This window comes from Chelonoidis abingdonii, chromosome 4, assembly GCF_003597395.2.
Source record: "Chelonoidis abingdonii isolate Lonesome George chromosome 4, CheloAbing_2.0, whole genome shotgun sequence".
Lineage (NCBI taxonomy): Eukaryota > Metazoa > Chordata > Testudines > Testudinidae > Chelonoidis > Chelonoidis abingdonii.
In genome coordinates, this window is record NC_133772.1 from 96,145,808 (window position 1) to 96,161,981 (window position 16,174).

A 16,174-nucleotide genomic window follows, 5' to 3' on the forward strand; every position below is an offset into this window, starting at 1 on the left:
GGACGCGCAAAACCGATTTTATAACATCGGTTTCGTAATATCGGTTTAAACTACTTCGAAATAATCGTGCAGTGTAGACGTACCCTAAGGTATAACAAGCTCCAATGGCCAGAAGTTCATGCTTGACGGATTCAGACTAGAAATAAGGTGCAAATGTAATGGTAAGGTTATATTAACCACTGGAACAACTTATCAAAGGCTATGGTGGATTCTCCATCACTGGAAATTTAGACGCATCCAATCTTGAGTTAAAAAAGATATGCTCTATTTCCAATAGGAGTAGATTCTGATCCTATGGCCTGTGTTATACAGGAGGATTACACTAGATGATCACAATGATCCCTTTGGGTCTTAGAAGCTATGAATATAATGGGTATTTTCACTGTTCATTTTGCAGCAAGTAACATAGCATTGGGCTGATTAGTTAAATAACCTTCAGATCAACAGAGGGGAATGAAAGCTTCATGCTGAAGCCTACGCTTATCAGCTATAAGAACAGGAAATAAAGTGAGGGAAAAAGATGTTGACTCTGGCTTATTTTTATAATGCTAACAGAGTACTAAGAACTGTACAGAGAGGAGACAAGATCTCTGCTGCAGTTTATAGTCTAGCCTGATCATAATATTCAGAAAAGAAAAAGATGGTATCAACTGATTTTGTACCACAGAAAAGCAGCAGGTTTCAGAGGCTCTTGTGTATTAGATGATGGTCCTGAAGGATCTTAAAGGTGACCTGTGTAAAGAAAAGTGGGTTTATGCAGTGTGTGTGTGTGTCATTTTCAAACCATGTTATGTAATGTGATTTCTTTTTTTACCATCTAGAGAGACACCCTTTTAAGGCTAGTCATGACATTGGCTGTAGAAGTAGATGTTCTTTGGTATCAGCATTTGGGCAGGGTTTGGCTAACTTAAATGGTTTCAATGGACTCTTCTTGGCTCACCTTGTTTACCTGCATCATTGTCAAAGATTTTGATGCATAGATAACTAATCCTAATGAAGATGTATTTATAGGGCTTCTGTTTCTTGAGGCTTGTTTATTTTTGGGTGTATTTTTAGCAATTTTTGACTTTTGTGTTGTTTTCTAAATTTTTTTCCCCAGGGTTTCTTTATATATACTATAATGAGTAATACATAAGAACGGCCATACTGGGTTAGAGCAAAGGTTCATCTAGCCCAGAATCCTGTCTTCTGACAGTGGTCAATGCCAGGTGCCCCAGAGGGAATGAACAGGTAATCATTAAGTGATCCAGTCTCTGTCATCCATTCCCAGCTTCTGGCAAACAGGGGCTAGGGACACCATCCCTACCCATCCTGGCTAATAGCCATTGATGGATCTAGCCTCCATGAATTTATCTAGTTCTTTTTTGAACCCTGTTATAGTCTTGGCCTTCACAACATCCTCTGGCAAAGAGTTCCACAGGTTGACTGTGTGTTATGTGAAGGAATACTTCCTTTTGTTTGTTTTAAACCTGCTGCCTATTAATTTCATTTGGTGACCTCTAGTTCTTGTGTTATGAGTAAATAAACTTCTTTATTTACTTTCTCCACCCCAGTCATGATTTTATAGAAATCAATCATATCCCCCCAAGATGAAAAGTCCCAGTCTTATTAATCTCTTCTCATATGGAAGCCGTTCCATATCCCTAATTTTTGTTGCCCTTTTCTTAACCTTTCCCAATTCCAGTGTATTTTCTAAGAGGGAGCGACCACATCTGCATGCAGTACTCAAGATGTGGGTGTACCATGGATTTATATAGAGGCAATATGATATTTTGTCTTATTATCTATCCCTTTCTTAATGCCTAACATTCTGTTCGCTTTTTTGACTGCTGCTGTACATTGAGTGGACATTTTCAGAGAACTATCCACAATGACTCCAATATCTATTTTACACATTCATTACGACAGCATAACTTTGTAATATTCCCTGGTGCATTTTGTCATAGTACTATTTCAAACAGCACTACGGTAAAGATACTAGAGAAATCTTAGTGTGCACAAGCAAGGTCTACACAGACCAATCAACTCACAACACTTTAGAAATCAGGCTCAGAGTACTAAATCTGCATTACTGCTCCATGTAGAAAAGCTTTTAGATACAAATACTGTAACTATTTCTAGTGTTTATCAGTTAAAACTGAAAATCAGATGCCCCATGTATTTATCATGATAAGCTAAGAACAAAAGATTTTTTGCCCCAGCTCTCAGTGCACTACTTTCAATTAAATCTGCATGTTTTCCCTCAAAGTCATGTGTTTAAACCTTTACTTCTATTCAAAATAACTTTTTTTTTTTAAAGGGGGTCAAACTCAGCAGTAGCTTTTCCTTAAGATTTGTCTGTTTTCATGCTGTGCTGGTTTTCAGAAGTTTTGAAAGCGAGTTACCTATATTTGCATAGGGCCCACATCTGGATAGCCACACACCAATGTGGAAACAATTTTTCATCTAGAACTCTACAATCCATTTTTGTGGATGGGATGTGGATACAAATTTTGTATCTGCTCAGGACTGTACATGTGGATTTTGCTTCTGCATCCATGTTGACATTTCGGTTCACCTTTCCTTGCTCTGTAGGCATTTCAGCTGGTATTTACATTGCTGCCTGTTTTTTCATCATTGCCAAACACAAGACAATCCACCATGGGCTTCCAGATCCTTAAAAATGGGCATGATGCATGTGTGAAATAATTCCTGTGCATTGTTTATTTGAAACAGATATCTTAAAATATATGTTCCCGATAATCCATTGGCTGATATGATTCTTTAGGGAATGGAGTTTGGCAACAGTTACTGTTTGCAACTTCCACTAACAGACAGCAAACCTCTGAGATGGATGATGATTTCTTCTACTTTGGAAATTTGGAAACATTCCCCGCTTACATCATTAAGTTCTTAGATCAAGGCATAAAGATTAAAGCTACCAGTCAGATTTTCAAGGTAGTGTTTCTATTTTCTTTGTACATAAACATAGTTCTTAGTCTTTCATACTACTCCAACTTCAAAATTTGTTTTCTGCTGATTGAATCTAATTTGTTTTGTTACACATACCTTTTATTTGATTTCAGGATTTTTTAAAAATTTATTTTCAATACAACGTATAGTAAGGTCTCTTGCTGACATGCAGGGCTGGCTCCAGCGTTTTTGCCACCCCAAGCAGAGGGGGAAAAAAAAAAGCCACAATCGGTGGCAGCTTTATCGCTGTCGCTTCATTCTTCAGCAGCAGGTCCTTCTCTCTCAGAAGGACTGAGGGACTCGCCGCTGAATTGCCGCTGAAGAGCCATACGTGCCACCCCTTGCTGCTGTCCGCCCCAAGCACCTGTGTGGTGCGCTGGTGCTTGGAGCCAGCCCTGCTGACATGAATGTCTGTCTACCCACTGTTAAAAGTACATCATGCTCTGTACAGTAATTGCAAAGCAATTAAGAGCAGCTGGAAAGTTTTTGCACTCTTGCCCCCTCAGACTTCTAGCTGCAAGCTAAGTATGTTATGAGTTGCCTTCAGTTCTAGATTTAATTTTTTGATACCCCAGAATCTGCGTTTACTCTGGTACTTAATGCTAAAAGCAGCCACATCTAGCGTTTTGTTTTGTTCTTTTAGAAGGTCAGGATGTGCAAAGGTATTTATCATCTATGAGTTGACAGTGGCAATGGTAGAGATGGATTTCTTGAGGCAGACAGTAGGCACCGCCTACATTTTTAATTCTTATAAATAGACCCTGATGGAACACGACGTCAAGTGTCCTTTGGTGCTTATGCATTTCAACTTGGAATTTCCCCCAGGGTACTCTCCCCCCAACCCCAGGGTTGTAGAAAACCACAGACTTACTGGTCTCTGTGTTAGTTTGCCTAATTCCCTTTTATGGCAATATCTACCTTTTCCATCCATTAGCTGCTCCAGGAAGTCAGCTATGTCAGTCACATGCTCAGTCCTTTTGACCATAACTAGACCAACTATCCTCAGGTATTTGTTAGATGAGTGGCTGTATTCACACATGAGAATAGTTTGAGGAAGCATGCAGCAAAGCCCCTCTAGAGATTACTTTATCATGTGTAATAAATGTGAAAGCATTTGCAAGAGCTAGAGGCACATGGAATTCAATTTAGAACAGTCTGTACTAAATTCTGACAATTGACCTTTCAAATCATATCCAACCTTGATGCTTTCTATAGGTCCATCTTCCACTGAATTTCTTCTTTGTTGAACAGATTTTTGTCCTTCATATACTTGGCTAATTTAATTTTTTTCTATCTTACTCAATTTTTCCTTCTGTAGTGAGTGTTCGTTTTTCTAATATGTTGTGAAAAATCTAAAAATTAAAATCCAGACATAAGGTTTTAATGAAAGTGGTTAATTGTCTTGCATGGTTCAACAGAAGTTCAAACAAACAAACCTGATATAAAACAGCAAACCTAAAAATAGTCAGCTCCATAGTATGACTGCAGGTACAATTCATGTTGTACTATTAATAAACACAGAGTAATCTGGAACAGGCAAGTATTTGATTAAGGTGTAATAGTAACACCTTTAAAACTGATAGAATAAAGAATGCAAGAGCTTCAAAGTAACACAGTGGTTGGTAAATTTTCAAATGTATAGAGATTTGATTACACTTAAATTAGTAAATATTAATGCTATATGTATTCTCCTCTCCAGCAACAATACTTAACTTCTTATGTACTGTTTGTTCTTAGCAGCCCCAAAAGACAATGGGAAGAACATGTCAGCGGTTTAATTTCATGATAGTTTTAATCAGGTAATTGCAGAAAAACATTGAAACTGTTGTATGATATTATCTGATGTCAACTTACAAGTGTATGATGTAACAAAACCGTTACAAACTTGTATATGCGTATTTACATTATATACTCAAAAGTAACAAGCTATATTCTTATACATAGAAGAAATACATCTATGACATGAGAAACTAAATCATACATCATTTAGTAGAAAGAAATAGCTGTTAAGATTTTAATGGAAATAATATACAAGTGAGGCACTTTTTGAGGTCGTTAGGTGGAAATCAAATGGCACTAAGCAAAAGAAGTGGCAGTGTTCACAAATGAAAATCTATGTACAGATTATACTGTAGCTTCAAATACAACTGTTTCTCCACTAGGTAATGCTTTAGAAACCTCAAAACTAACAACAACAACAACAACAACGTTTGCAATTTAAGAAGCTTTAAGAAAAAATGCTTACGTTTATCAGTGCACCAAAGCATATGGAAGTTTTAACCACTTGGCTGCTGACTAATAGTACCATAAGGCTTTCTCCCCCCTCTGGTAATTCTTATCTTGATATTTCTTTAATGAATATGTATGCATCACTATACTGTCCACATACAGTGCTGTAAATTCTGTGAAAATGTAAAGTCCAATTTAAAAATTGTGCATTATTTACATGGGGGTTTTCACCATTATTCTCTAAGTACACATGGAAAGATCATTCAAAAGAGAATAAGTCAGAAATGGGAGTGCTACATTTCAACATGCAAAAATCTACGCATTCTTTAAAAGTTTATCCAGAGCATAACTCGTGCTGGACACTTGTGAATTTTATGCAACCATTTACTGTGCTGTTCTACAAACAATTACTTACCAGAGGTTTCTCAGTATTTTGTTTTAATCTTGCTTAGAAGATTATATTCACCCCACTTCACCTCTGTTGGGTTGATGGTGTGCTTGTTCATGCTTGTTTAAAAAAAGTTACTCAAAGAATTAAATTTCTCTATCTACATAAGTGTTTTGTACCACCATCCTGGAACTAGAAAAACCCCAAACAAAGGCAAAAAAACCCAACCCACTTATTCTTGGAGGTCCACTGGTAGAACACTTTTTTCAGGCATCATTTTAGCCATTATCTTGATTTTAGTGACACATACTTTTATATTGTAGGCTCATTTCATATAATCTATGGTCCACTTTGCAAATGTGTACTGTAGCAAACATTTTATTTTTAAAGTCAGCTGTAATAGAAACATTTAAAAGGCATAAGATTTGAGGAATCAGAATAAGGGTTCTTATTCCAACTTCCAGTTAAGGACAGTTTTTACTAAATTCATACCTCAAACAATGTACTGTTGTATTTAGCAGGCAATTTGTACAGGAATAAAGCTACAATACATGATTGGGCTATGTAATCATGCTTGCTTTAGTTTTTCCAATAGGTGGTGCCCAAGTGCTACAGTTGACCTCTTTCCCCAGGAGACTAAATGCTTTCTTTCCATAACTGTAGAGTTCACCGTGCCAGGAAAGTGAATCTTCTATGGCTGTTTCCTAAAACTTAGGTCTCCCATATGGCAGCACAGAGCTCTGTTACAAAGTCACAGGAGTAAAATTTGACTTCTGACTTTTCAGAAAAAAATATTGTATTAAGTTTTCCTCTTCCCTTTCAAAAACTTGAGAAAAGATTTCAGAAGGAAAGTTAAAAGTCACTTAACACTGCCACAGACAAGGAGTGGGATACAAGGGACAGTCCTTGAATGGTTTTGCAAAGTGTCTATTTTTGGATACTCAGAAAGTGCCTCCAAAAGTGAGTACGACCCAAACAGTACAGAGATGTATGCCTCTCTGTGCTCTACTACCTCCAACCCATGTGTCAGTGTACAATCATGGTAATTCTTTCAATTAGTCTTAAACTGGGTGAACTGCTAGAAAGACCCATGGTGAAAAATGATGATAACGGCATTAAGGTTTTTTTTTTTAAAATGGATCATATTTTTTAAGAGTAAAGGAAAGGATGGGGACAAAATTTTAGCAGCAAAGTGGTTAAATGTGAATTGAAAATATTACTGCACACATTCAGTAAAAATATTAAAGCATATATGTTGCATATAAAATACAGTACAGGACCAGGAGTTGCACTATGCTGAATAGTGCTCAGAGGAAATTGTTAAACTCATTTTTTCCAGAAGTATATACACAATACAATTCTACAGTATTTTCCTATACAGCCAGCAAGTTTTTTTCTTAGGTTGCTCATATCTCGCTCAATCTTGTTAAAAACCTAGCACTTACAAATATTTTTTATTCACAAGGAAAACATTCCCATTTCACTAATGAATAGTTTAAGTAACAGTCTATTCTAGGCAATCAAGTTTATCTGAAAACACGTGAAGCATGAAAATCATCCAGAGTAGCAGCTTTCAAATATATAAACAGTAAAAACGATACTTAAGACTGCTGCTACAGTGTCATATTCTTGGACTTAGTTCATCCAATCAATTTTTAGTACAAAACTAGAAGCTCTTTCATAACTTCTACAGTTATCAATATATTTGTCTTCTTTTCAATGTGAAATAATATTTCAAGATGCTCTATGTACACAATGCTGTCAATTCGAGCTGTCATATAAATATAAATGTTTTCTTTAAAAAAGTATTTTACAGATAGCGTTATATACATTTGTTCAGAATTTGATTCCTGGACTACAGAAGAGAACTAACAAAAGCTTTAATATATGTAAGAAAGAAAAGTTACATACACCCACACAGAGAAAAATGCATAGAAAATTAAGGTTATTTAAAAAAAAAAAAAAAAAATCAACTATGCAACTTTTTATAGGAAAAGTATACAAGGGACATTCCTTCCCACTCCAACCTTATTGGGATATCTTCTAAATGAATGAATGCCTTTACTTCTGTTAGAATTTTAACATGACAATAAACATTATGAGTGAATGTATTTTGTTGTACCATGTAATAAGAGTCATGATCACTAATTGTTTAAAGATTCTCTGACAGTTAACCTGTTAGAATACTTGACCAATTGCTCTGTAAATTAAACATTTAGTAATATAATACCATGGCCAATTTTATATACATTTTGTACACACACACACACACGTACACACACACACACACACGTTTATTCCAATTTTGCAGGGGCTGTAAGTTGTTAATTTTTTTTAAACAGAATAATTTTATTCTTGCCAGTTTAAATAAAAAAGATGCTACAATTCAAAATAATGAAAACAATTTCAATGTTTGTTAATTATTAATCTTTCAGTTTAATCATCGTACTTGATAAACAGTTGAACATAATCTTAGCAGAAGGATAAACTGAGAACACTGTTGACATACCATTGCAACTCCCTTATTGGACCTTTTGCTTTGCTGAACATTTGTAAATGCAGTAAAATCTTTTTCGGAAGACACCCCAAAAGAAAACAACTTGCTGGTTGAGTAACAGAAAACAACTTCCTTTTTGCTATATTATTGAAACCAAAGTCATTTATATAGAAAAATAAATGTGTTCTTATTAGAACATTTTAGACAATTACATCTGTGCTTAACAAAAGAAATATTGGTCACTCAAGACTATAATAATTAATATTTTAAAAGGTTTTTAGAGATTACCAGAATGCATGGATACAACTCAATACAAACTGTAGCTGATGGGAAATAGGACTGAAAATACCAATTTGTCCATCTGGAATAGAAATACTACTAAATAAACTAATTAAATATTTAAAATACTATCATGGAATGTGATTGTAGATATGACTCATACCTACTATATAACTGGAAGGGGGAAGGAAAGTTTAATATGTAATAGTTCGTACCTTACACATTTAGTTAAATATAAACATTTGTTATTTATATATAAAGTTGCTTCCAAAAATCTATTAATAAGTGATTTAGTTGCACTTAAATCAGTTTCATTTCTGATTTGCCAAGTATTAACTTTTTAGTCTTAAATCAACTGTCATTAGTGCACTTTTAATTTCCTCTCAAATAATTTGTAATTCTTTTAAGAGCCCCAACACCTAAACCATGAATGTACAAAATGGCAAAAGTTAATCCCTTTTAGTATAACTGCAGTTTATATACTCATTTTATAGCCAATAATAAGAAAAGGCTTCCTTTTCCAAACTCCTTCACAACTTGCAACGAAACACCATGCACTGAAAGGAAATAGTTAGGCATGGCTGCTAGCATTTGTAAAATGCTAAGGTCTGACAAGTCTCGCTGCTTCTTCCACATCAGGCTTCTCTTACACGAGATTTCCTTCTGCTTGCCAAAAGCTTCCACAAATCCAAGATAGATGCTTCCTGGAAACAAAGATTTTCAGCTCTATTTGGCACTAGACTGTTCATCCAGCAGCTTTATGCTTTCCTCCACAGCACCCACACACCTCACCACAGTGATGGCATGCTCTCAAGGGGAGGTAGCAGCACATACATGGGGCAATGAATGACAAAGCTATCAGGGCTAACCAACGTAAGCAGAACTTGTCATCACTAGTGTCACATGAGCAGGGGTCAGAGAAATCTCCTTCAGAATCTGACATGCAGTGATATAGCATGCTTTCTGCACAAAGCATGCAACTAACTTGGTATATGCATCTTTTAATAGGATCTGGAGCATCCTGACATTTTCCCCTGCCATTCTCTTCATGATTAAATCTCTCCTGGCAGTATATACAGCGAGAACGCTCACCATCCTCTTTCCTTCTTTTTGACTTTTTAAATTTTAATGAGGAAGGCTGTGTTTTAAACACCACAGAACTCTTCGGGTCTTTTAGTGAATTCAGCTTAGTCCCATCCACACATGGATATAGATAGTCCGATTTTTTATTGTCGGACTTAGAAAACTGTACATTGGAGTCCGCCTCATCCCTCTCCAGATCATTTTTCCACATGTCAGGATGTCTGTAGTCTGCATAACGACGTATTAAAATATCACGAGGATTTATTCTAACAATTTCCTCTTCATCCTGAAAGCTGACGTGTCTGATTGATTTCAATGGGACCTGAAATGGTAAATGGAAGCATCTTGTTAAATTATGTACAGGGACACAGTTAGGTTAGTACTTCAGTTACCATACAAATCAGGGCACAGAACTTTTCCCCATTACTAGGAGATAGTGCTTTCAGTTTATATATGCTCTAGCACAATTTGCATAACAGACTTTTACAAGGTGTAAGCTCAACTTATTTTGTGAAGCAGATGGTCAAACAACATACAGGTTGTAATGCAAAAGCCACCACCATCTATTCTTGAATAATTTCAAAATACTTTCTAATGGAGTTCTCTTTGCTTACTGAAGCAGTACTTCACAAGAAATGCATTAATGCTTATGGTGGGAGCTCACAGCCAGTTACCACAAAAAGGGTTTAAAACACAGCTGGCATCTAATGGAAATTTTGCTAAACCAAGATTGACATAACTTTTTCATAGTTCTATAAAGATTGGCCGGTGATGAGAGCCATCTTTCATGATTAATGAAAATAAGTTTGCTATAAAGTTTTCGTTTATGAGCAACGATTAAAAGCAAACAATCCTTTCCCATCGCTGCCAACAGCAAACAAGTCCCTCAATTATAGGGGAGGTTAACCTCTGCTGAAATACTTGAGATTCATGAAGATTTAGTTGGCTCCATGGAATCAAGTTCAGAGCCAGCCAACCTTGCCAATGGTAAACACGCTAATATTGTAGAGCAAGATAGAGAGGGGACTCTTTGAAAAGCTGCAGAGCACAGTCCTCAGTAAAAATAGAGCAACAGAAATCTAAGGTACTGTAGTGGTGCTGGGTCTTTAATGGCAAGCATATATACCTGACTTCAGCCCAGAACGGGGGGGGGAGGGGGGGGTGAGATAGCAACGGATGCTGGGAAAGGCAGCGCTATATAAAATTTAATAGTTCTGTCTGCAGTGCTTCATGGGAGCAGTTTGTGCTTTATGCTCTCCACAACGGCTCTAAGAAACACTAGATATGAGGAAAAACCTGGAGTGGGGCTCTCCATTAAGGCAGCTAGGGCAGCAGAAAAGACAGACTGTGGGAAGGACCTGTTAAGAGGCTTAGAGACAAGCACAAAAGAAGGCAAGGGAACTTTGGGGAGGATTATGTTGTTCAAGGTCTGAAAGTATTATATAGAACGACCTCCATGGAAGAGTGAAGTAAATGAAGGGAAAGACCTGTGGCAACAAAGTAATGGTGTAGGCTTGAGGCCTGGCATTGACACCTGCCTATTCAGGTGTCTCAAACTGGGGATTCCTCTACAGCAACAGACTTCTAAGGAGGTGCAAGAAATCCCACAGCAGACATATGTGATAACTGCTCTCCAGGGAGCATTAAGTTTTATATTCTTTATAAAGTCTTTTAGTATCTACTATAATAGTTTTATTCTTGTTAGCCATACAAAATATCCAATCTTTCTTTGAATCTTGCTAAATTCTTGACTTCTACAATATCCTGTGCAGGGTGGATTGATTTAAATGAAAGCAATTTAAATCATTGATGGTAATCATGATTAAATCAGGAAGAAGGAAACCTTCATTTAAATAATAGATTTTAATCTTGCTCTGCATTTGCACTTTAGGCATTCTCCTAAAGAAAAGCTGAATCTCATTTGTTTGTAACCATGCGGAACTGCAACTAAATAAAGCCTTTACATTAAATTTGGTCCTTTTTGCAACCAGAAAGATACACATTTCTTTGAACAATCATATAGATTAACATATATTTTTTCAGATTCTTAATTTTTATTTTATAAAATGGATGCCTTTTTGTAAAATGGATATATGATCCATTTCTTATTTACCAGATTCGTTTTTTATTTGTGATTTGTGTTAAGCTCTACTTGGATGGAAATTAGAATTCAATGGGCAAAACCACCTTTTTTTTATTAGTTCAATAAAATGACCTTAAATCAGACATGCCAAACCCGTGGGGAAAAAACTGCAGAAATTGGGCTTGTTTTTGGGTCAATTGGTGTGAGAGTTGCTTGTTGGCTAGTAGCTTGTTTCGCTTGTAGTGTCTTCTTTTTTTGATTGGGTCCCGGCAAGCAGGGGTGGGGGTGGGGGGGGCACGACAAGCAGGGGCAAGCAGAGGAGAAAGTCGGGGTGCACAGTGGACCCACCACAGCCCCAGACTGCACACCGGGGGGCGGGGGGAATCTAGTCACATAGAGAGTGTTGGGATTCTTAGGGACTGGCTTGTTTTGGCCTTGTTTTGAAATGGGATTAGCTTGATTTTTGGCTTATCGTGAAAGTCAGGGTACTTATTTACCACGTGAAAGCTGGCAACTATGCTTCAGTGTGCTGGAGACTTTCCAGGACTTTCCGTGATCTCCGTGACTTTTGCAGTGGCTGGTGCTGGCTCAGGGACTGTCCGAGCTAGGCAGCCCCTGAGCCAGCAGCAGCAATTTGGGTGTGTGGGAGGGGGTTCAGGGCTAGGGGGTTGGGGTGAGGGGTGGAGCTTACCTCCTGGTGGGGGGCTCCCCCTAGCATGTCTCTGCAGCTCCTAGGTGGAGGGGCCAGGGGGCTCCGCGCATTGCCTGCAGGCCCTGCCCCTGCAGCTTCCATTGGCTGCAGTTCCCGGCCAATGGGAGCTGTGGAGCCGGTGCTTGTGGCAGGAGCAGCACGCGGAGCCCCCCTGCCCTTCTCCTCCCAAGGATTGGCAGGGACACACAGTCAGGTAGGGAGCCTGCCAGCCCTGCCAACACTCCCCCCCAGGACCAGTAGGAGCCCTTGGCCATATGCCACTGCCAGCCCCTCCTTCCCAGCGTCAGTGGGGGGCCTGGCCTGCGCACAGCCCACTCCGTCCCCCCCCCCCAGCACCAGCAGGGGTCCTAGGCCACCCACCCAGAGCACCTGCAGCCCCCTGTCCAAGTTTTAGTTAGAGGTATACAGTAAAAGTCATGGACAGGTCACAGGCCATGAATTTTTGTTTACTGCCTGTTACCGGTCCATGACTTTTACTAAAAATACCTGTGACTAAAATGTAGCCTTATTTATAACTAACTGATTTATTAAACAAAAGGACATATCTGTAGTTAGTGAACTGAACTGACTGCTTCTGGTCACCATGGCCTTCAAGATTTTAAAAACTAGTAGATCTCATCCTCTCACATCTAGTTTTTATTAATACATTGGAAGAGGAAAACAAGCTTCCCTGCTTTTTCAAATCCCAACTGGTTTCTTAATAGTCTGAAAGAAATAGCTATATAACTGAAATAGTTCAATAAACTGAAATAAAGAAAATATTCTCTCTGCCCCTGCAGAAAAGCCTACTGCTGTCAAAAGCTGGTTTAGCACTTCAATAAACTAGTTCCAGGTGCTTAACCAGTAACTTTCACCCATTCAGTGGTTTGAAAAAGTACTTCCTTTTATCAGTTTTGAGTCTGCTACCTTTCAGTTTCGTTGCATGTCCCTTGTGTTTGTATATTAGACATGGAGAACAGAAGTTCCTCATCTAATTTCTCAATACCATTCATTACTGCTGTATACTTTTATCATGTCCCCTCTTGTTTGTTTGATCTCTAAAAAAAGCAATCTCAATATTTACAGTCTGTGAGAATTTTTCCGTGCCCCATATCATCTTGTTGCTAGTGTCTGAACTCCCTCTAATTCTGCAATATCCTTTCTGAAACTGGGGTGACCAATACCAAACACAGTATTGCAGAGGTCACCTCATCTCAGAAAGGATACTGAAAGAAACTGGGACTGTTTACCATAAAGAAAAGACAAATAAGACAATAAAAGCATACAAAATAATGAATGGAGCTGAATAAGCAGAGAGGGCAAATCGAAGCTCTCTGTCTTGAAATACAAGGAATAGGGACCATTTAAATGAAAATCCATTGAAAGGAAATACTAAGGAGCTTACAATCAAAGTATAAGAGGAGACAACAGCTGGATACGGACAGGCAATAGCGAGGCAATTATGTTCAGTATAAATTAGCAGCAGTCACAGCACATCACATGCATAGCCTTCATTGAGCGCTTTATTGATATGAAAACACAGGTGAGTTTTAAGGAGAGATATGAAGGAGGATAGCATAAAGGTTCTGCACGTACATATTGCACAAACTTCCCATAAAATAAGAGGCAGCTGAAAGAAATCATAAGTCTCGGTTCATCCGTAAAATGGGAATATTAATACTTAACTTCCTTATGGGGTGCTGCAAGGACGAATTCACTTAGGTGAAGTGAGGAACTTTGGTACTATGCTGGGGGTTACAGAAGAATCCAGACCAAGAGACTGGAAACTCTTCAACTTTCAAGTCAGGTTTTTTCTCATTCTGCTCTCAGGTGCATGATTTGTGAACCTTCTAACAGAAAAGACTGAGGGGGTTGAGCCCCCTAATTTAGTAGATCCACATGATACCATAGGCAGGGGTGACCCCTGTACTAACATTTAGACTGTACAGAAGCTATTCTGCCAGGGATACCCAGCCCTTTGGACTGACATTCCCTGGAGCTCTTCTCAGTGTGGGTTTCCAAAATGCAAAGGAAGAACTAGAGTTGAGTTGCTCTGTGAGTTTAGGGGTGGAATATGCCATGAAGAATATTTGTTCCCTTGGCACTAATCCATAGAAAATTTGAGGATGGGCTTCCATTTGGTCTAGGAGAAAATGTGCGAATGGAGGACTTATGACATGCAGCCAATACTACTACTTTCTTCATGCTTCCTCTGGTCCTGCATTAAGGGGTTAGGGCTCCCTTCTGCTCATGGAAGCAGAGATATCCCTAAAGATTAGGGACATTTCTGAACAGAAGTAGTTACGGTTTTAGCACTAGAACTGGATAATCAGTTATTTTTTAAACAGTTACTGCATATTTGTCATAAATCTGTTCATTCTTTCCTCACGTGTATTACACTATCACACATTTCCCTCTAAAGGCGTCCTTTACTCACACAAAATGCTGAAAATGCATTCTAATTAAACAGAAATAAGTCCTTCCTTAAAAAAACTGGTTAACTAATAAAGCATGAAGGACAAGATTAGGGTTAATAGTCCTGTAATCTGACCTTTTCTCCTTCCTCCTTTGTGTTTGTAAAGCTCGTTATTTTTATTTATTCATTCATACACACAGATACTGTATCTACTTCTCCTTCCCCAAATCAGCCCCCCATCTACCACCTGCTCAAATGCTTCGATGCTGATATATTAAAAACTTGGCAGCAGTCCACCCCAATAGCAACCTAATAACAAATCAGTGGTCAAGGGAGCTCGGGTGGGGGTGGTGGTGGGTGTGGTGGGTAATTCTATAAGGAAACAAGTTTTAGTACTGAATTTCCAAAGGTTTTATACATGAAGAGTATAAAGTAATTTTAAAAGCTAGGTGATACACCTTGATAGTGTATCACCTTTAAACAATTCAAAAGCAGGAAGTAAAGAAGACTACAACAGTGTGTGACCCAGGATCAGTTATGTACAAAACACTGTTGGCGAAATAAATTATGTTTACAGTGTGCCTTTCATTCAGAACAATCTCATTCTCTAACTCAACTTCAGAGTATATACCTGCACCTACATTTATATATTTCAGGATTCACATCACCTAATAGTGAAATATGGTCTCTCCTAACACCACGCAGCAACACTACACAGCAGTTTGAAAGAGAGTGAGAAAGAATCCTATATCAAATCGGAACTCCAGTGAGAATTTCATTAATAAAATTACTCAGCTGGAAATTAGTTAGAACACTGGTGCTAATGTGCTTAGTCTTGCTAGAAATACCAAAAGATTAATGGCTTCACTGTGGTCAGGGCCTTAATGTTGCATTTTGTTTGAAAGACAGGACATCCAAACCAGGCTTGGACATTTGTTCAGTACTGCACATTTCCCACATTTTCCTAGACAATGTCCCATCCAACGAAATGGGCAGATTCAGCTCTGCTCAGTTTGCAGACTAGCTCTGCTTAGTTTGCAGTCAGCCTACAAGGGTAGATTGAATACACAATTATACATGAAGGATTGGGTTATTGCTGAATTTCTTGTCCATTAAAATTCTTAATCATAACACTACATTAAGCAGTTTTGTATGCTATGGTCAAGATAAAAATCTATAATTTATTCAATATTTATTCAAATATTCCTGCACCCCAAGAGGGTTTGTTTGAATATATGATCAAAATAAAACACTTACTGGCATTTACCTCATTATATACACATACATATTAGTGTATACATAATTGAAACGCTGCACATTAAAGTCAGGAGAAATATACATTAATCTTTGTAAAATTCTGTAAAGGAACAAATCCAGAACCAATAAAAAACGATATTCCATGCTCTAAATGGGACTCGAGGGCTTATGCTAAAGAGGGATGTGCAGGATGCAACTGGTACTTAGGTTTGAAAGGAATGCTTTAGGAATCTAAGATTTACCTCAGTCTCAATGGATATTCAACAGTCTAGATTTGAATGTTAGTCCTTCATGGAAAA

General features: G+C 37.9%; 1 protein-coding gene across 1 annotated transcript in view; it reads right to left on the reverse strand.

The window, feature by feature from the left end:
* Nucleotides 1-4,725: 4,725 nt before the first annotated feature.
* The window catches only part of SPRED1 (sprouty related EVH1 domain containing 1), a 118,198-nt gene continuing 106,749 nt past the window's right edge, over nt 4,726-16,174 (reverse strand). The window contains exon 6 of the mRNA XM_032783913.2: nt 4,726-9,750. Within this exon, the coding sequence (XP_032639804.1) occupies nt 9,091-9,750 (660 nt within the window). The 3' untranslated portion in view covers nt 4,726-9,090. The remainder of the gene's footprint in view (nt 9,751-16,174) is intronic.